The sequence below is a fragment of the Cygnus atratus genome, chromosome 4 (genome assembly GCF_013377495.2).
Source record: "Cygnus atratus isolate AKBS03 ecotype Queensland, Australia chromosome 4, CAtr_DNAZoo_HiC_assembly, whole genome shotgun sequence".
Lineage (NCBI taxonomy): Eukaryota > Metazoa > Chordata > Aves > Anseriformes > Anatidae > Cygnus > Cygnus atratus.
Genome location: NC_066365.1, coordinates 64,673,583 through 64,695,909, shown reverse-complemented (window position 1 = coordinate 64,695,909; position 22,327 = coordinate 64,673,583). Strand labels below are relative to the sequence as shown.

Genomic DNA, 22,327 nt, shown 5'->3' with positions numbered 1-22,327 from the left:
GCCCAAAATAGTAAGTAGTAATCTTAATGGTACCATCCCCATCTACCTCTTACAAATAATGCCTTTTTTGCTCATCTTATCACAGCAGCATTCTAAAATGAAAAAAACAGGATCCAGGAGTAGAAATAAAATAGATATTCTGAAGAAATCTTTACAGGACAAAATTTTCATTTATGAAGACTCAGTGAAAGATGCAAATGTGAATAAGGTAAAAGTAAGATTTTCCTGTTCTGGGGTCAGAACCTATATTTTAAGTAATTAAAGAATAACAGTTCTCAGTCATGAATAATATCCAGATAAAGAAGGCATGAGGTGCAGTGGCATGATCTATCTTTTTACTCATACCTGCATTTGTCAAGATGTATTTAAAGATAGTTTTGGCTTTGTTTTAATTTTTGCACCTTAATTACAGAACTGCTTTCGTGTCTCACTCTTTTTTTCCTCTGATAGTTCTGGGGCTTGGTTTATGCATGATTGCAAGATTCCCCTAGGTCCTCTGGGTTTCCTAGCAGACCTTTGAAATCATAGAATCATAGAACAGTGGATTGTGCTTCACTACTGAACAAGATTTTATTCATGGGCCTTGTTAATGCTACTGAAAACACAGAAACGGGTTCTTAGATTCCAATACATTTTGGGTAGTTTTATACTGAGTTTATTTATACACAACTCATTGAAGGGGAGCCTTGGTTCTTGTTGGTACCTTTAAAAGGGTCCCAGTCCCAATCGATTGTTAATCCTTAAGGAATGGAAGGGCCAGCGTCAATATGGGGTTTTGGAGGTTTTTTCCTTCTCTGCCAGTAGACTTTCCATGAGATATTCATCTTCTTTAACCTCTCTCTGCTTCATTTTCCCATTTGTGAAATATGAGTAATATTACTTCTCTGTATCTGAGGTATATTACAATGACAACAGTTAGACATAAGTAGTGCTCAGCTATATAAGCACTAGCCAGAGCAAGTGTCATTGGAAGTTGAAATTGGTAGAAGCATAGAATTATTAAGGTTGGAAAAGACCTTCAAGATCATCTGGTCCAAACATCTCCCTACCACCAATATCACCCGCTAAACCATGTCCCTAAGCACCATGTCCAGTCTTTCTGTAAACACCCACAGTGATGGTGACTCCACCACCTCCCTGGGCAAATTGTTCCAATGGCAGATAAAAAATAATTTCACGAATGACTGCAATACCAATTTATCATAAATTTGGAAGAAATTTTGTACACCTGTTTCTTCTGCTTTTTGTACCTGGATCCCAAGGAATGGGTCAATATGTTTATTCAGAAATAATTTTATGTGAGATTAGCATATTGTTATTATTGGTTGCAGATGATAAAAGCAAAGGTTTATCTAGTCCAACATCCAGTCTTTGAAACTGAGAGCAGATGCTTAGACAAGAACGCAAAGAGTGGCCAAGTGTGTTTTACCAGTCTTTAATAATTTAACAGCTTTTATCCAAGGACGTATCTAATTGTATCTAATTCATAACTGGAGGCATTTGTACTTTTGTTTTCAATTCCTAATATCATGACCTCCAAAATCTCCTTTCATTTTTAATTTTTTTTTTTTTTACTGTTACTTAAAAGGACAATTGAGTATAGGTCCTTCTCTTAGGCATTCATTTTGATAACACATTTGGTGTGATCATTGACTTAAACTTTTGTTAGAATCTTGTTTTAAAATTGGAAAGTTAGCTTCTCGAAGCCTCATTATTTTAGTTTTACATGCGCCATCTGGCATACCTGTTGTTGTTTTAATTGTACAGCTGCATATTAGTTGTAAAAAGCCAAATGCTTTGAGCTTTTCCCAATAAGGAAACTAAACTATTGTTAAGGAAACTCATTAGTTCTCACATTATCATTAGAACAAAGAAGTACTACAATAAACATTATGTTGATCACAGAAGAAAAGTTTTTGTTTTTTTTTTCTGCCTTTTGCAGTCTGTTGCCTCATTCCTCATTTAGAATCTTATGCTTCTAAATTTTGCATTAATGTAAACACTTCTGTCATCTAACTCAGAATTAACTATCCGATTTTTCACAGCCAATTCAAAGCGGGGGGGAACAATGGAGCAATGTTCTGCTTTATTTCTCCTCTGTTCACTGTTGCTTTTCTCCTGCGGTGTTCGCATGGTGTTGTGGGTTCTTGTCTCTGTTTTGCAGCCTACAGGATGGCTATAAACTTTTTTCTAGCCAGTGCTTATGAAAACAGCAGTGGGATATATTGTTTTGAAATCCTATAAAACAGACATGCCAGAGAAGAAATTTTAGACAGGATGTAGTGAGCTGAGAGGCCATGGAAGAAGGTTTACGGCCTAGTCTTACAGTATGCGGACTATCTAATTCATCTGTGTTTCATAGCTGTGTTGAGGTGTCCTGTGCACTTGGCATGATTATGTAGCAGTTCCTTTCTGAAAAAGCATTTACCTATATCAAAAGAAAGACAGCAGTAAAATACATTGTTTCTTCTGTTTACCCTTCTGGGCTAAAAAAAATCAATAGTAATAGACATGCATGAGAAAAGTCTTTGGAATTACAGGTAATGAAATACATTTTCAGGGCAAGTCAGTGGGAACTTAAGAACTGAGACCTTGAAAGATCAGATAGTCAGACTGTGTGGCTCTGAAAATTGCTAATTGCTTTTGAGAGCTTTATCCTCTGTCGCAAAGGGCAGAATGTAACAAAGATCGGTAGTATAATCATTAATTCAACATGCCTTTCAAAACAAAAACTTGAGTCTTATTGGAGAAGTTTGTCTTGTGCGCAGGCTTTCAAAGGAAGATTTTGTTTAAAATTTTGCCTCAGCACTGATGTGTGGAATAGTCTTGCTTCCAGGCCTTTGTCTTGTGTCAATGGCTCATAAGAATATCTTGAAATAACTATTTGGATTTTGGAAATCAGTTTGCTTTGGGGAGATAAAACAATGAAACAACAACAAACAAACCCCAGTCAGGTGGGCTTGTCTGTCTTGTGCAATCTAATTCAAAGTCATGATTCGTAGAATGTTCTGCAGTTTTTGATTTTATTTGATTTCTAATTGGTGTTGCTAGAGTACAGTATGGGGCTCTGAATGCTTATGAGCTGTTGGATTGTGAGGTTAGATGGGAAATGTTAAAGTTACTAGCTTTTCAGTAAAAAGCATTACACAGAGAAGAAAAGGTCTCAGATTCATTTTACTTGTTTCTCACCTGCCTGCAAAGAATATAGAAGATATATACATAAAAGTAATGTTAGTATTGAATATTTCCTACTAAAAACTGGAACGTAGGAACAAGCAATGGATATTTCTGTGTCTGGCCTAAGGTACAAGTCATCTACTTTTTAATGTGTTTTTTTTTATGAGCACTTGGAGGCAGCTCAGCTCTTTTTCCATAAACTCCAAATTTCGGCCATTACTTTTGCTTTTCACTAGAGATCTCTGCCTCCAGTGCTAAAAAATAACAACTTAGTTTTTAGAATTTTGTTTTACTGTATTTCCAGTGTGATCTCTGAGCTGAATTCTCTTCCAAACCCAAATATCCAATATGTGTGTTACCCATATGCTTTCTTAGTTTTTAGTGTCCTACACCTATATTTTTCAAGATCAATTCTTTAGATAACAGTAATGTTGAAAGACAATGTCTGTCTTTTAAGATGGAGACTTGTTAAAAATAACAAGAAAATTATTCTTGTCTCTACTTTGTGACTGTAGCATGGTTTCTTACTCTTGAGTTGTACTTGGCTTAATTCACATTAATAGGAAATACTTCCTGATGGTAACCTTCCTTCCCTTGTGTTCAAGGACATTCCAGATGATATAATGGAGACTTTGGAGAATATCACATGAACATATCACAAGCATATTTGGTTGCAAATCACATTGTAAATTTAACTCCGTCTATCGGGTAATAGAATTTGGATGAAACACAATCTCTCTTGGCAAGTTTCTTATCAATATAATTTCCAGAGAAAATTCTTGGGCATCATATTGCATGTATATTGTCTCAGGGATCTAAAAGATTGGTGACAGTCTCCATAAATGATGCTTTAAGGCTAATTGTGAAGAGAGTCAAAGATATATAATTCTGATTAACACGAATAGAATACAAAGCTAACATGAATGGAAAGCTAATAAGGTGTTAATGACTTGAATACGCATCATCTTTCTTTATTTGTGCAGAGAGATACTGAGGGGCCAAATCAGATCTGTGCCAATGGCAAGTCATATAGTGTCTAAAGACTGCAGTTCACCTTCAGTGTTATTGTTCACACTTGATGGACAACTACTTGATAATTCTTTTTCCTATAAGTGGTGTGACTCACCAGTGCCACAGGGTGTATGTTGACACGTGCCTGGTAGAGCTTTGCCCTCCACCTCTCCCTGGGGCCTTTCCACAGAGCAAGTGGCAGGGCCTGCTGGAGCACCTCCTTAAGCTGGGCTTCTCAGGTACTATTGTTAATTGTGGGCATCTCAAATATTTTAATGAAGGGGTAAGGCTAAGAGTATGTATGGTGGTGCAACACAGTGCTATTTACACTAATGAAATGTTGTAACTAACTTCAGATATTTTTAAAGAAATCTCGTTTGAGATTATTGAATTTATTGTGTAAGAACTCTGTGGTGCCGTATAGCAGAGTATCTTGGAGGACTATAAGTGTAATGCTAACCTTTCTAATAAACATACTGGTCTTTATTATTATTCCTATTTTCTAGACAGAACTGTAGAGAGATTAAGGCTGCACATATAAATGTATCTCACCGGATGCCTTAGGATCCGTGCTAAGATACCTACCATGTAGATATCTGAATTAAATAGGGATGTTCATCTCTTCCCATTCTTTAAGAGAGGGGTCAAACTGGATGGGATAACTACCTTTCCATAGCATGCAAATGGGAATACCTGCTCTGAGTGACAGTAAATTAATCAAAACATCTTTAAAAGGTTTTGAGATGCCTCCTCTGGTGGCTGTGGTCCTTCCATTCTGTCATTGGGAGCGGTTGCTTGTGCATTTCTGTTAAAATAAATAAGCATTTTCTTAAGTTTCCAATATTATTTCTGAAAACTTTTTTACATGCTGTGAAACTTCTTAGATTTTTTTTAGGAGCAGAAGAGAATTTAGAGATGGAGTGAGAGGAAAAACCCTGCACTCAGATACCCAGCAGTGTCATAGTTGGGCTGTTTCTGTGCGTAGATTCTGGATTCAAAATCCAGTCTGTAGTGCAGCACTTGATGTAAATTCTAAGTAATGGGGTTGCAGCTCTCATGCTTGTGTATGCTCGCTCTGTCTTCCCTCTCTTACAATAAAAATTCTGGGCCGGCATGGATAGGTAACACAGCGAGAGAGAATAAAACTAGGATGAAAATTATCTGACGTCTTTGAGGATTCACTTACCCAAATGTTATATGTGCAGTGTAGTCTAACCTAGACATCCACACTTAAACGTCAGTAGAAAGAGTTTTTTTAGGGTGTGACACACACCAACAGGCACCTTTTCCCTTTTCTTTGACTGTAAAGGGGGTTTAGAGTGACAAGCTCAGATGGAAGCATCTAAAGAGGGTAATCACAGCTGCTCACTGGCCACATTGTCCTGCAGAAAAACAGATTCAGGGGCAATTTCACTGTCTCTGAATGTCAGTGGTGGAGTATGGAGGGCTCGTCAATGCCATTGCATCTGATTCTGTGCTTGGGAATGCAGAGTTTGCCTTTCACCCTTGGGTTTTCTCTGTGTATATCCCGTTAGATACGTGGCAGCAACACAGTAATTGAGTTAAAGCATTTTGATTTAATCCTGTTTGAGTCTATTCAGTCCAATTTTAATTCTGTTTGAAATCCATTACCAGTGGACTCTTGATTTAGAGTTTAACCTGTTTGTATAAGAGGATTTTTCATTATTTGGTTAAAGAATTGTAGGTTGAATTTTATTGGTCAATATCAACTAACACATGCTAAGTTGAAACTATAGTCTTTCTATAAATTTTGTATTGTTTTAACTAATTGGAAGGATGTATTTTGTCTTCCTCTTTAGTCACTCATGTATGTAAGCAGAGATTTGTTTGTGTTATTAATTTTTACCTTTGTTATATTAAAAATTAATATAGACCCTGTATTCCTGTATTCCCAGTTAGTATTATTAGTTATCTGTACCCCCCCCCCCCCAAAAAAAAAAAAAAAGCCTGATCTAATTGGTATCTCACCTTCCTGCAGTATTTTGTGATCATTTATATACAGTAAAAGCTTGGAATTGAATGTTTAAAAACACTCTTTTAAACAATGTATCTCATTATAAGATAACAGCTTTGATTTCTTTGCTGCTTTAATCCAGCTTGTTAATTGCAGAGTAGTAAAATCATGAGTGTTCATGTAAGGTTTTAAGGTTTTATGTTAATCTTGTTATCTTTTGTGTTTCATTATTTTTTTAGGTTAATTACGAGTTGCTGCTTGAGAAAGACTGTCAGCTGCGTGATCTGGAAAATAAACTTGGAGAGTATATTGCTTCTTTACAGTTTCAAAAGACTGTTAAAAAAATCAAAATGTTAGAGCTATATACTGCTATCATAAGTGTACAAGCTTTGCTCTTTGAACAACTGAGTATGTCAAAAAACATGTCAAAATTGGAATGTATTCAGATTTTGGAAGCCCATAATCCAGTAAGTAATGAGGTTGTGAGAAAGAAAAACTCCTGTTAGGAGACAGCAACTGTGACAGTGGTTTATTTGACTTTGATTTAGTTGCACTGGTTTGCAGCTCTTGATGGTCTTGCCTTGAATTTCTGTGTTTATGTGCACTCTACTGTTCTATATAAAAGAACTAAAGTAAAGGAAAATATTAGTGCCAGAGAAGATTGTATATTGTGATTATTTATTTTTGTTACAGTACCATCCAGAGATATACAGTCAGGAAGAGCAGTATTTTGATGACTAGTTAAATTTTGTTGATTACAAGAAAGAACATTGGGAAGAGATAGTGTCATGATTCGTCATGAATGCGTTACAAATTTTTTGACAATATAATGCTAGCCATACAGGAAAATCCATAAATACACAATATACTTAAATCATGGAGCTTTTAAAGTTTATATATATATATATATATATATATATATATATATATATAAAAATAAAAATGTATAAATATACTTACCTGTCTGTCTCCCTCCAAGCATACTCACATTGTTTCTATAGTAGAAACTTCAGAAAGACTTCTTCCCTTCATTGTTCATTGGATTTATTACACAAGTTACATGTATGTGACAGTTTTCTATTCCTTTTTTAATACTTCAGTGCTCTGTATTCATAAGGATGGGTTTTGTCTGCTATTTGTGACCATCCAAGTGAGGCTTGGGAGAGCATTGGAGTTGAACAAACAAAATGATTTTTTAAGAGCAGAATCTCTTTGCTTGAGGGCATCATTAGAAAGCTATTGCTATGAAAACTCCAGCTTAAATTTTAATGCTCTCATCTCTGTAGAGCTTCTCTTAAAATGGCAGTTAGTATGCTTATACCATTCCATTTAAAAATAAATCATTAAATCTGTAGAGAATGGAGAAAGTTCTGCATAGACAGAGTATTAAAATTATTTAATCTGGGATTATTGCTTTTAATGCAGGAATTTTAAGAGGTCCCAAAGAAAAGATGGGGCTTTGTCCCATCCTCTGCAAAGAGGTTGCTTTTAGCTTCTTTGTCCTTGAAGAAATGGCAAAAAAGTATTGAAGGAGAGACTGAAGATAGAATAACTAGCACTGAATTCTTTACCCAGTGTGCAGGAACTGAGCTAAGCCTTATTTGGGGAAAAATATATTTTAGGCATTGTTGGTTTACAGAAACTATCTCCTGGTAATCAAACCTTTGTCTCTTGCTGTGTTTTATTTCTGCTCCTTTGTTCCTCTGCCTGACAAACATTAACACCTGTTACTTTAAAACAAATACGTCAGATTACACAGGATTCTCTAATGCTTAACTACATCAGTGATAGTTTTACCAATCAATGAAACAAAGCACATCTGGCTGTATGTGAATTTGCTTTATACTCTTAGAGATAGCAAGTTAATATTATTTTTAGGTGTTAGGAGAGTAGATCTGAGCTCCAGTGTCACATCTTGCTGACCAGGGAGCAGATGCTTACTTAGAGATACCATACTTTAATGAATGTGTAGTGTGAATACAGCTGATGAAGTGGAAGAATAGTTAGATAAAAAATTCAGTATTTTTTCCAAGCTACAGGTTGGGAAGAAAGGTGCTAAGATATTTAGTAAGCAACTTTTTTGAGGTCAGACAAAAATGACATTGGAAGACTGGAATATGAACCCTTCCTTCTGATGTCTACTTTGATTCTTTGTTCAAAGAGGTCTTTGGCATGAGAGATCCAGTCCACTTAAAACTTTGGGTTTTAAACCTTTGATTTTTAGACCATTGTATTTGAATCCTAATTTTATTACACAATTTAGTGTACTATTGTGAATTTATTGAATTACTGTCTTTGAACTCACATCTCTTTGATACTAGCCATTGATGCAATATAACTAAAACTAGTCTTGCTGAGTTTCACAAGCTGTTCCAGTGGCTTTATGTAGCTCATAGATTAATTCTGATGGTGCCATTCTTTTGTTTGGGTCTCAGGCTTGCCAGTAGACTTCTTTCTAGATGTCTTCTACATAGGAAGGTTTCAGAGAGTATCAGTGTTTAACGCAATGAAAATTGGCTCATACCTTTAGGCATTGTTCTCATATGTTCACAGCATGCAAGTCCTGTTTACTGAAGCCATTCAATGAGTTGGAAAGTGTAATGACTGCACGTGGCTGGGTGGAATGAGAAAATGAATAAACTAATAACACAAGCTACGATACCATCTTCTTTCTTCACTCCAATTAGAACTTGTTCTTGTAAGATAATTTATGAATTTCAAGATTGTGTTTTCAACCTCTAGGAGATTGAAGAACTTGACAGGAAGCTGGAGTATGAAATGTTGCATAAGGAGTCAGCTCAGCAGCAACAACATCTAATGAATAAGCAGAGGTGGACACCGGATGGATTGGGGCTTTCAAGTGAACCTGTAGAAATGAATGCAGACAGACAGGTGACAGTTCTGCTAAGACAGGCCATGAATAGATGTAACCAATTTATAAATCTGCACCAGCAAAGGTGAGTGCTTTGGTCTCAGGTATTGCTAAATCACCACAGTCATTACAGACTTTAAGATAGCACAGAGAAACAACAGATGAAATGTCTGCTGTGCTGGAGAGGGACTGTGGCCCAGAGCATAACTGAGAAGTCTCAGGAGCACTGGAATAAGAAATAGGAAATAACTTAGTTGCATTTGGATGGTGATGTTCTTCGTAACAGTCACCATATCTTGATGGAGCCAGTGAAAACGTAACAATACTTCCTAGCAGCAAGGGGGAAAAGAATTCTAATCCTGTTTCTTCATCTCCCAAGAAGGTGAGTAAGGACTTCAATGAAACCTGCTCAGTTGGGGTCAGAGGAAGTAACTGAGAAAATAAAATCGAATTTCCATCTCCACTGTAGACTGAATTCCCTGTCCCACAGTTATTTTTGATGTCATATATAAGTAAAGGTATCAGTGGAAAAGTTAAGTACCTTTAAGTAAAGGTATGAGTGGGGAAAAAAAATGCCTCTTAGGAGAGATGTAGAAATACCTGTCTTGTATGAAGGTCACCCAGCAAAAATAGATGATAATGTGCAAAATTACAAAATACTACATTACATTAGGGTTACAGGAGTTAGAAAGTACATTTCCACTTGTATTGCACACTATTAAAAGCCTACCACATCTCAAGTTTCATGTAAGATTCGTAGAGGGTGTTTTCCATTACAAAGAGGGTTTCCTTTGAACCAATTGATTTATTAAAATAGCTTAGATAGGCTTTGAGTGGAGTTGTAGCACTCTTAAGTCTGTTTTAACTCTAAAGGGGCTGGACTAGCAACAGCTAGTCTTTACTATTTACCTGTAAACATAATGGAAGAAATGAATCTTGCGCTTTTCCCAGATAACATTGTAATGGCTTCATAAGTTGGTCTGGAAAGAAAAAAAAAATCAGTAATGAGGAAGGTAACAATTTATTGTTATTTCAGAAACAAAAAGGTCCACAAAATGCTGAAAAGCGTTGTGATGAAAATGAGGTGATGGGGGGACTGGTTGAATGACAGTCCTTTGGAGCAATTTCAGATTTGTATTATGTGCAAGAACATGGCCTCAGATTCTGCTCTGATTTTGTGTTGTGGTTTAGGGGAGAAGAGAGGAGGAGAAACTGACTTATTTTAGAGGTTATGCTGCTCAGCCAACTTGGCTGACAGAGTTTTGCCTCCTGAATGGATGACTTTCAGTTATTGTTTCCTATAATACAGTCATTGCACCTGAGAAGATTTCAATGTTAATTCTGTCTTTCACTTCAGCTTGAGAGATGAGCAGTGGAATTGCATGGTGCTTGAAGATCTTCTGGAAAATATAGAAATGGATGCATTTTTGGCACTTTATAGTCAGGTAAGCATGAAATTGAACAAAGCTTCCAGGTTTAAATTACAGCTGTATCAGCAGATCAGCTTTTCTTCTTTTTTGGGAACTGTTGCAGATATATTTGGACGCAGTTCTGCTAATAGTCACTACCAGTTCTGGTGTTTGCAGCATATATTACCGTTGACTTCAATTAATTCTGATCTACTTTTCAGCTTTTTTAATTTTACTAAGTTACACTACTTCTTCACTTATAAATCCTTTCCAGCAGTTGTCTTACTGCATTTCATTCTGTGGAGAGAACTAAATTGCATGAGTTTCTGGTTTACAGACAGATTTATCGTTTGATTTCCACGTGTTAAGACAGGGGTTCTGTTTAGGTTTCAGTCTATGTGAGAAATGAATAGCATTGATTGTGTTACAAAACTAAATGATAAAAGCACTGCTAGTTAAATTTTCTAGTGTCATTACTCATACTATTTTCAGAAAGAACATTTCTTCTTCATTGGTCATAATTTATTATTTGTTGGCTGCCTGTCAGTGCCACAAAGGGCATTAAAAGTGAATCACTGTTGTTCCTAAATTGTATTTGCAGGTTTTGGTTTAGCTAAGTAACTAATATCAGGGTAAAAAAAAAAAAAAAAAAAAAAAAGACTATAGGTTCTACAGCTTTTACCATCTAGGTGTCTTACCTTTCAAGGACAGTTGCAGTTGCAGCCACCTGTATCACAAATTGGGAACTTCATATGCTAGCGAGCCAAGGAGGGATAACTTAGACTAAGGGGATGTCAGCTTTTCCTGAGTCTCGGGTTTGTTTCTACTCAGGTTTCTGAACTCTTTGTCTTCTGTTGAGTTAGATGTCTACTTGAGATCAGCTTGGAGCGGGACTCCTGTATATTATATTTGCATTAGGAGATTCATGTGGTAGGTCACACATGCTTTCAGACCCTTACTCTGATTTGGGCAAGGAACTTGCAGCAAGGTCTCCTAAAGCTCACAGGAGTTTGATAATCACTTCAGTCTGTCTCTCATGGGGACACTCGGGCTCCATTCAAAGTGGAATCATTGCATTAGCCTCACTGGAAGAGACTTGACTCATCTGGCAGCCTGATGGTTAAGGTGCTGTCCTGGAATGGACTATCTCACTTTGTGCTAATGAATTAAGTTAGAGTGGAATTCAAACCTGGTCTTATGCTTTCAAGGTTTCCTATTCTCTGGGCATAATAATATAAGCACCAAAAATCCATTCTGACGTGTTTTACAAAGTGTAGCATTTGAAGGTGTTGCTGAGGAGGTCACAACCAGCTTTACCAGCCTTCTAGTTTTAAATCCAAGCTATGTGTTTTTGTAGCTTTTTTATTATTTATTGTTTTTCTCTTTAATTTTTATGTTGCAACCCCTTTTTTTTCAAACTGTCTTGCTACCATATTCACCTTGACAGTTTGGCATATGGTAAACAGATATGGCTGTCAGCAACTGCTGAATTCTACTCCAGCCTTAAACTCCTTCTCATTGTGTTTCCTGCCCCCATGGCTGCTGCACGCAGAGCTCCTGAAAAAAATTTTCTGCTGTCTGCCTTTGTAGGATGTTTATGTGGTAAATATTCACAAGATGGTGAGTTTTAATCTGATTATTTCTTATAGCTTTAAATTTTACATGTATTCATTTATGTTCCATTAAAATAACCTGTGTACTGCTGATGAGGCAGTCACCAACTATTTTCAGTTATGCATTAAGTTGTGGAACAGTAACATGGGCAGCAACAGCTATAACACTTTTCAGAGGTGATATTAAATTGAGGCTTCATTTTCCCATTTGTAATTGCAGTTTGTGTAACAACTGAAAATTTCAGAACATGTTTCTAGGTGAAAAGAGAATGGATCTTTTGTCCTGTTCAACATTCTTTTTTTTTTTTTTTTTAATTTGGTAAAACGGGTAAGGATTTAACAGGCTTCTATGAATGTTTTGCTGAAACATACAATACTTCAGATACTTGTTAAATATCGTAAATGTAAGATAAGAAATAAATTATTTTCAGCATCAGTGAAAAATAAACATCAGAACACATACAGAAATTGAAAATGCTTTGAAAGGTCCTTTGGCCTTTGCTCGTCTTTCCCTATACTGCTGTAGTTTAAGTCATAGGTCTTGGTGGACCAGTCTTGTAAATTCTTTTATACTTTTTTTTCTAGTTCATTATATTTTTATCTGACAAAACATTTTGCATCCAGAAATGCTGACTGTTATGTAGGCTTTAAACAGCACAGACCAACTCTTCCAGATTAACACTACTGAGACCATTATCATAGTGTAATTTCAGTGCTTTTAAATCTGCTGTTGCTTTGTGATTTTGGACTAATTGAAGGAATGGCTGGGGCCTTGTACAATGTTCTTTTAGCTATTTCCTGGGCTGGTGAAAACACTCAGCACTAAGTGGGAACTCTTAAAAAAGAGCATGAACACTGCATTAATCTTGTACTCTGGTTCTTAGCTTGCCGTACCCCTGGGCATAGAAGGGTAGGAAGAAGTTGCATATAACAAGACAGCTGCTCAGCAGAAGACTTCTTATCTTGCAAAGGATGATGTGAAATGGTTTTCTGCTGCTTCTGAGTTAGCTGTGTGTGATAGAGCCTCAACATTTACCTCTCTCGTGAAGGCATTAAATTCAAGATGTGTGCCATATTAGGATCAGCTGAATGATGAAGCAGCAGTGTAGGACTTAGTGGAAGGGACGCCAAGAAGAGAGGCAAACCCAGTGGCTAAGTGCTACTTCTTCTGACTTTGAATCATTACAAGAGAAATGTTGGTCCTTTCCCAACAGACCTTCGCTCTTTTCTTAGCATTTCAGTTCAAATATAATGCTCTTTTTCATTGGGAAGTATTGATTATATTTATCAATTAACTGCCCAGTACTAACCAGGAATATTCTGGTTTTGCATGTTACTGTAAGCTAGTGTCTATTCTAGAAGTTTTTTAATAGTGACACTTCTTGTGTTACATTCCCGAAGATCTTACCATTTGGCTTGGGGAAAGCTGGATCTTGCTTTTCTACAGCATAGGTATACCCTGTTGATTATGTTGCTGACAATTTAATTGTCTTCTTGTGATGACTGTTGGGTTTCTAATCCTTTGGCACAGATGTATCGTGAAACAGCTTCTGAACAGCATGGTAGGCATTCTGCAAGTTCAGAAATTAAAATAATTGTTGTGCAGATTACAGATGCATGCAAACAGTATGTCATAATTTTCACAGTACCCAGTCCCTTTAGCACCCTAGCAGGTGAGCAGTGACCTTGATAACTATAATTTTTATATCTTGAAGACAGAAGGAGGTTTATGAGCATTATTGTCAACTCACTACAGCTGAAAAACTGGACACACTGTTCAGTGTATACCTGGGGGACTGTGCTGTATGTTTTGTTCATAAGATTCCCTGAAGAAATTTTTAGCGTGTAGAAATATGTATTAGATACACCAGAGTTGGATTTTTTGTATTTACATTTAGTCTTATAAAAGGTAGTCCAGAGATACTTTGGGACATGGAGTTTATGAAATTCCATAAGACCTATACAGATAGCCCCTTCAGATACACAAAAATGAATTCTGTTCACAGCAATTTTCATAATATAATAATTCCAACTGTAATTCCAAACTTGAATAGTCGTAATTCAACTGTAAAGAAGTACACGCTTAGTAGAATAGGAGTTTATTAATTTATTAAGGCTCACAGTGTAATATGTTCCTTCTTTGTGATATGTTTATCCTGTGTGTTGATATAGGAATTGATTTTTAAATCTTTTTTCCCCATTTTCTTACAATTTATAGGCACATTATACTGACACGTATTAAGAAACTATAGTATTGTACCTCTGTATCTTACACTTATTCTTTTCTTTATAGAGGATTTTCCCCTTTAAACTAGTTTTTAGAACTGTGGATGTAGCCTTCTTGGAAAACCAGATAAGTTTCACTTTCCTACATTTTGTCTTGCAGCTTATGTCCCTATGGAAGCAGATCTAGGTCGATAAGAGATTTGCTAGAATGATAGTGAGTTCAGGATCATAAGCCTCTCGGTGAGAAGTTACTTATAAATGAGCATGTAGCTATAGCCCCAGGTACACTAGTTGATTTTTAGAGAAGACAAATGATGGAGACAGACTGTCATGGGGTAACAGCACGGTAAGCTTGAAACACAGCATGAATCAAGTTCATTGATTCTTGCATATAGGTGTTTAAATACACATTGCTCAGACAAAATACTTAAAAGTAATTCTACTGTTTGGAAACCACAGTTCATACATCCCTATTTGTACTCTGGCGAAATTCAGAGAATACAGATGAGGTTATTGGTGGCACAAATAACATTTTTATCCATTAATGTTACAAAACACACAAATTTCTAATCTTTGCAGTACTTTACTGTCTCTAATATGCCTGAAGATTGAAACTCACCCCATACTGGAGAGCCTTTGGTCTGACTAGCGTGACCATTCCTGTATTTGAATGCACACTCACTTCTCCTTCCTGTTTACGCAAGCTGGTCCAGGTACCTGTGGGTTTTTCTAAGTGCTACTGCAGGTGCCTGGTCACACATCAGCACTCACTTGGTCAGACATATGCTAGGTGCACCTGTCTGGTGCCACTTTTGGTACTGTTGACAGCACTGTGGCACCTTGGAGGATGACTTAATCATGAATTCTGCTGGGTTAGAATACCACTGAGGGTTGCCTTCCAGTACAAATCATACTTGATGCAGAAAGGTAAGGGTCAGAGTGGAGGAAGGAATTTTTTAAAGAGGAAACTATTACAGAGGAAAGCAGTACTGAAGTCATGACGCATATAAATAATCATCCGCATATAAATTATGGAGTTAAAGGTCCTGCTGAGACCATTCTGTCAGAGGGACGGATGGGTCACAGAGATGCCATTTTTATGTTTTTTTGCAAGTTTCTGGAACAACAGTTTTTAAAGACCAAGCAGTCTGTATACATTGACTACAGAAATTAAACTTATCTGTCTGTATTAAGATTTAAGGCCTTCTTTACATCTTCCCTACAGAAGAATCAAATGACTTCTTACTTAAGAACCATGAACAGATGTCTCTCTTTCCTAACTACGGTACCCATTTCAGGATGAAAATAATGGATATTTGAAATACCCAACAACTTAGTAATCTATGATCAATCTTAGCATTTTGTCTCATTCATTCTGGTATCTCAGTGGTTTCCATGGAAAACATGCAGCAATATTTAAGAGCCTAGGAGACTTTGGGGAGTGACTACTTCTGCATTTTGGAGAGAAATCTCTGCTTGTCTCAGTATACTGTAGGCTGTTTTATATTTGATACACATGAGAAATCTGCAGAAACAGCCCTGGGTACAGAGTAGTTTTGACAGCTGAGCAGCAAGTAACAATGTGGTTTGGGTGCTTAGAGAGAGACAGGGAATTGGTCTGATTCATCGTCTAGGGAACAACTGAATTTGAACTTAGTCTGTTTGGACACTGTGTGAATATAATTTACCAACAACCTTTGGGCCAGAAAAGAAAAGAAAAAACATTTTTAGGGGGCTGAAGATGTTTCCTTCTCTTACTGACAAGTATTACAAGCTATTCTCTGAGCTTATCACAGAATGTGGTGTTATGAGAAGCTAAACAATGAAATGCCCAACCATGGTGACATGTAAATGTTGTCATTAGGTTTCAGAGGTTATTTTTTTCTGATTTTGCAGACCAAAAAATGCCATATTGCTTCATTCCTATGTTGATAACGTTACAATCCATAAATTAAGTAAACCTTACATTCTAGAATATGATTGCATTGTGATTTTTCTGGCATTGAGTATCTGCTCTAAGCAGACAAAATGAGAGGAACCGGTTGTTTAGAATTTAAATTGCATGTATTTGTAATGAAATGGAGTACTTCAATGCATGTGGGCCAGTGTGGATGGAAGCAATGAACGCAGGACTGTGACCACTTGACACCAAAACCACTAAAATGATTTTCAGTAATACTTTTTGTTTCTATGATGAATTATTTTTTACCACTAGCAATTAAAATTCACTAACCCTTTCCTTCCCTTCTCTTCCTATGCTGCTTCCACTCATTAATCCTCCAGGAGCTCCGACTGGCAGGTTATTTATCCAAACTGACAAGGGTGCCAATGGGAACGTTGCACGGGATTCTGAACTTGTTGCTGCCCTCCAGTTCACAAAGTGAGGTTCTTTCTGTCCTTGATTCCATCAATAAATATACAGATGCTGTTGCTGAAGGTGATAGTGCTGCAGATGAGTCTGGCAGCTGTAAAAAAAGGTAAGTGTGATCTTTTCTGGTAGACTGTTGCAAAAGATTATTGCTTTCTTTATATATTTATTTGCTTGACAGGCAGATTGATGATAGAAAAATAGGGGGTTCGTAAGTTTCTTCTGTGAAATATTTTCATGGTGTAAAGTGTTTTGAAACTGGTGCTTTATTTTATGAAATAAAATTGATTGATGAAAAGCTCATAAGTTTTATAAGTTTAGGAGTATAATTTAACTGAATTAGGCAATTATTTTATAGATTTATAAACCTTACTCTGATCATTTTCTTTTTGTTGACTTGAGTTTATTAAAATAATGAAGTCTCTCTCCCAACTCCCTGCTGTGCATGACATGAGAAAAGGAGAAAAGATTATTTTTAAATTAAAAAAAAAATATCTCCAAATTGGAGAGAGTTGGGTTTGAAGGGTGTCCCTCAGAAAAAGAAGGATATGGACCTGTTAGAGCCAGAGGAGGTCCATGAAGATGATCAGAGGGCTGATGATCATAGCAACTTTCCCGTGAAGAAAGGCTGAGAGCGGGGGCTATTCAGCCTGAAGAGAAAGCTCCAGGGAGACCTCATTGCAGCCTTTCAGTACTTAAAGGCTTTGGTACTTAAAGTATTTCAGTACTACTATAAAAAAGATGGAGAGCAACTTTTTGCTTGGGCAGATAGTGACAGGACAAGGGGGAATAGTTGTAAACTAATCTTAAGTTTAGGGGAGATTTGCATTAGATGTTAGGGGGAAATTCTTCACTCAGAGGTTGGTGAGGCACTGGAACAGGTTGCCCAGAGAAGCTGTGGATGCCCCATCCCTGGAGGTGTTCAAGGCCAGGCTGGACGAGGGCCTGAGCAGCCTGGTCTAGTGGGTGGCATCCCTGCCCATGGCAGGGGGGTTGGAACTGGGTGATCTTTAAGGTCCCTTCCAACCCAAGCCATTCTATGGTATGATTCTATGAAAAGCAGACATGGCACTGAACCCTCTAGTTGTTGGATGTGAGTTGTCAAGGAATGGCTAAGGGTCCTTGGGACCATGTGATCTTATGTGATTTAAATAACTTGTGCAGAAACCCTTGTGTGCTCTTACTGGTTGCATTTATTGCATTAATGTTAGGGTTTTGGTAGTTAAAATAAGAAAAGGGGAAAAAGTATGTGTAGTTAGGGATTTGCTGCTGGGAATTTTTTCTTTCCTTCTCCTTCAGGAAGAACCAAGAGAGGTGGCAAGCATTGGAGAACAAAGTAAGGGAAGATCTGATAAACAGAAGTTTGGAAAGAATTCCTTCTCTAAACAGGAGAGAAGACAGGTAAAGGAAAAAAAAAGAGGAAGAAACACATGATTTTTTAAAATTATTATTTTCTTATACTTTTTCATCTCCAAAGTTTCTTCTACATCTCTCAGAAAATAAGTTCATAAATGTGCCTTTTCTGACACTGTTCTAATCTTTTATGCTTATGCAACACATTTATACATAATATGCAATAATATTAAATACCTAAAAAGGTTTTTCTGTACTTACCAACAAAATTCACACATTTTTCATAAACATTGCCTCACCTTCCCTATGTTACTTAGTATAAGGTTAACTTTTCTTATGCAGTTTTGTATCTTGTAAAATGTTATGCAAATTATTGGGGATTGGAAGAGAAATTACATTTCTGTCTAAAATACGATTTTCTTTAGCTTCCAGAGGAAAGTCACCACTCCTACGTCATGGTATGATACAGAAAGTGATGCTGTTTTTCTGCCAAGTTTTCATTTTTAATTCTTTTTTTTTTTTTTTCTCATTAATGTAGCTTGATAAAGAAGAAGCAACTTGTCCTCCTGGAAGAAGCATCATTCATTCATCGTGGATGTTTGTCTACGCATCCTCCTATGGAACAGTCTGGTCAATATGTTTCCTTGAACACTGCAACCGTTGAATCCATAGAAGTATTAGACACAGGGGAGAAGGTATTTTTGTTCCGTGAGCAGAGTGATCCAGTACTTTCTTTTCATAATTCTCCAAGGAAAAAGAAAAAGAACTTTCTTAATTCCAAAAAAGCTGCACATGCAAGTATGGATTAATGAGGGAGACTTCCATTTGAAGAATCAATTAGGGAAGAGGAAGTTATTTAAAAATTAGAAAGAATGAAGTATGCAGCTTAGATAACACTTGCATTGTTTTAATATCAATTTTCTGACATTGTAAATAGTTGTAGTTTTACATTGTCGAACTTCACAATGAGCGTTGTGCATCTTTCAGTTCTCATCAGTGCATCTTCTGATGGATGGACCACTCAGTGTGTAAGGAATTGGCTGAATGGTCACACTCAAAGAGTTGCGGTCAATGGCTCAATGTCCAGTTGAAGATCAGTAATGAACAGTGTTCCTCACAAGTCAGTGCTGGGACAGGCACTGTTTAACATCTTTGTTGGTGATGTGGACAGTGGGATTGAGTGCACTCTCAGCATGTTTGCCCATGACACCACGCTGTGTTGTGCGGTCATAATGCTGGAGGAAAGGATACCATCCAGAGGGACCTGGACAGGTTTGAAAGGTGGGCCTATACAAACCTCAAGAAGTTCAAGGCCAGGTGCAAGGTCCTGCATCTGGGCTGGGGCAACCCTAAGCATAAACACAGGCTGGGTGGAGAATGGATTGAGAGCAGCCCTGGTGAGATGAATCTGGAGGTGTTGGTTGATGAGAAGCTCAACATGAGCTGGCAATGTGCGCTTGCAGACCAAAAAGCCAACCGTATCCTGGGCTGCATCAAAAGAAGCATGGCCAGTACATCGAGCGAGGTGATTCTCCCCCTCTGCTCTTGTGAGACCCCACCTAGAGTACTGTGTTCAGCTCTGGGGCCCCCAGAACAAAAAAGACATGGATGTATTAAAACAAGTCCAGAGGAGGGCCATGAAGATGATCAAAGGACTGAAGCACCTCTCCTGTGAAGAAAGGCTGAGAGAGTTGGGGTTGTTCAGCCTGGAGAAGAGAAGGCTCCAGGGAGACCTTATAGTGGCCTTCCAGTACTTAAAGGGGGCCTACAGAAAAGCTGGGGAAGGACTCTTATGGGGGTGTAGTGATACCACAACAGTAATGGTTTTAAACTGAAAAAAGGGGGATTTAGATTAGATATTTGGAAGAAATTCTTTACTCTGAGGGCAGTGAGGCACTGGATTGGGTTGCCCAGAGAAGCTGTGGATGTAGGGATGCCCTATCCCTGGAGGTGTTCAGGGCCAGGCTGGATGGGGCTTTGAGCAACCTGGTCTGGTGGGAGGTGTCCCTGCCCATGGCAGGAGGTTGGAACTGAGTGATCTTTAAGGTCCCTTCCAACCCAAACCATTCGATGATTCGTTTAATGATGCAACAGATGAAATATGGGTGTTTTGTGATGCACGTTCTGGCAGACAGGACTCAGTGTTCCTTCAGTGCTTTGCACTGATTTTACTGTAGCTGTTCATAATTTATATAGAAAGGTTATTTATTATATAAAGCAGGTACTGATTTACTGTTCTTGTATTTATGTATTCTTGTAATAAGCTGTGGTATAGCAGATGACATGAAGAGATGAAGTAGATGACCCACAAGTCCTCTGTTGTCTGATTTTCTCTTAGTCTAGCTAATTTAGTTTAATCTTGTGCTGTTAATAAGCTTTGAATGTTACTTCTGCAGTCTGTGTTCTCCAGTGGTAGCTGATAGTCCAGATCTTCAGTGTATGCATATGCACTAAGCCTTTCAACCCAGAGTAGTTTCATCTTTTCACTTTTGTTTATAAATTTACTTCAGTAGAACTAGGAATGTGGCTTCAGTTCAGAACTTAAGTTTTGAGTCTTAAATATTTGCAACCCGTAGCAGTGTTTTTCTTCTTGAAGCAATGTCATCATATATGTAAGTAGAAAAGGGAAACTTGTAAATGGACATGTAATACCTTCAAAAGTTTTCTTTTTTTTTTTTTTTTTATTACAGTGCTGCCAACTGTTGTAATTTTATGTGGGTATTTTTGAAGTTCTTATTCCCAAATTTCTCTAAATTACGAGGATATCGTTTTACATTTCAAAAAAGAGTTAATTTTCAAACCCTTCTAGTTGGTGGAAAGAAGTCCGTAAATATGAACCCTAAAAACTGTAATAGGAAAATATAAATTAAAAGGAATGCATGTATTTGATAATTCATGATATTCAAGCTGGTTTCAAAGGATTTTTTGAACTGTGTTCAAATGCTGTGCTGTGAGGGTACTGTGATTGTGTATTTTGCTGTTTTTGAGGTATGAAGTTTCTATACCTTTGTATTAATAGGACACCAATTTCATTTTAAAAATTAAAATGTTACTTTGTATGTGTGTCTGCAGTTGTCATCTATTCCCAGTGGAAAAAAGCATTTTTTCCCTCTTCACTTGACAAGTTTAAATATTCATTCCACAGTAAACAGCAATTAGTGTTTCTTATCACTATTAACATTAGAAAATGTTCTATGCAGTAATTAGCCTGATAATCCTAATTATTTTCTGATTGCATTCTTCAGTCTCTTGAAAGAAGTCATCACTCTCACAGAAAAAGGAGTGTGTCAGGGTAGTGGGAGTTCAGAGTTGCTGTGTTTTAAGGCATCTTGTATGTCCTCCTGAAGGCTAGGGTAGGTTAAGGTAAGGTCTGCCCTATTTTGAGGCAGGTCAGAGCTGCCTCTGGAGGAGGCTCAGGTGTTTCAGAAAAAGGTTCAGAAGAGTCATGTCTCCCAACAGCCCCTGTGCAAGACTAAGCAGTAGGAAAAGCTGAGCTGTAGTCAGGGCTGCAAGGAGCACTTGAAAGCTGTAGTATCCTCACCTGATGCAAGTAAGACTTCTCCCAAGCCCAGACCTTAGGCTGTTACTATATGAAAAGGGAAACAGCAGCACTACTCACAGATGTTGATACAATGCAAAATCTGAATATTGATTGCAATGTCAATTTATTATCCTCAACAGATAATCTGCATGTCTAGTAGCAGAAGGCTAATTTGCAACTCTAACTCATCACAAATTTGAAGCAGCTCAGTGATTGTAACTATTCTAGTGGGGAACTGTCATACCCTGATCTGGATCAGTTTCATATCATGCAGTGCATATTGAAAGAAATGTGCTAACCTTAAAATCTCTCTCACCTTACAAAATAGGTACTATCTAGGTAACCGCCCACTTGAATAAATGTTTGATTTATATTCATCTTTGAGTCACTCAGAAGACAGAGGAAGGCCCTTGGTGTGTGTGCAGTTCCTGTGTGTGTACTATAGGTATTAGCATCCTTATTTCACAGTTGAAGTCTTCCAAGATGTGCATACTGGACAAGCTGGTCAAATTAAGCCCATTGGGTTTAATTGTCATTGTCAATAAAATAACTAATATAAAGCCAAATTCTTCAGCATTTTGAACATTATCCACATGGGGCAAATTGTTCTTCATTCTCACTAGACTAGCATGAGAAAAGGATGTCTTATCAGTCTCTTATTTTTAAACAGGTGAAGCAAAAATAAAACGCTTCAAGTATCTGATACTGGTGCTTAATACTGTGCTGACTGTAGAATTAGGACTTATTAAAAAATCAAAAAACAAAACAACAACAACCAAAAA

General features: G+C 37.3%; 1 protein-coding gene across 5 annotated transcripts in view; it reads left to right on the top strand.

The window, feature by feature from the left end:
- The window catches only part of EVC2 (EvC ciliary complex subunit 2), a 106,915-nt gene that overhangs the window by 49,591 nt on the left and 34,997 nt on the right, over positions 1-22,327 (top strand). For 3 of the 5 annotated variants that reach the window (XM_035547292.2, XM_035547290.2, XM_035547293.2), the window contains 7 exons: positions 86-208; positions 6,403-6,630; positions 8,906-9,120; positions 10,393-10,480; positions 16,567-16,760; positions 17,951-18,052; positions 18,543-21,056. In XM_035547292.2, the coding sequence (XP_035403185.2) occupies positions 86-208; positions 6,403-6,630; positions 8,906-9,120; positions 10,393-10,480; positions 16,567-16,760; positions 17,951-18,052; positions 18,543-18,813 (1,221 nt within the window). In that variant the 3' untranslated portion in view covers positions 18,814-21,056. Of the gene's footprint in view, positions 1-85; positions 209-6,402; positions 6,631-8,905; positions 9,121-10,392; positions 10,481-16,566; positions 16,761-17,950; positions 18,053-18,542; positions 21,057-22,327 lie in introns of those variants that run through there. The other 2 variants (XR_004778746.2, XM_035547291.2) reach the window with 2 other exon arrangements.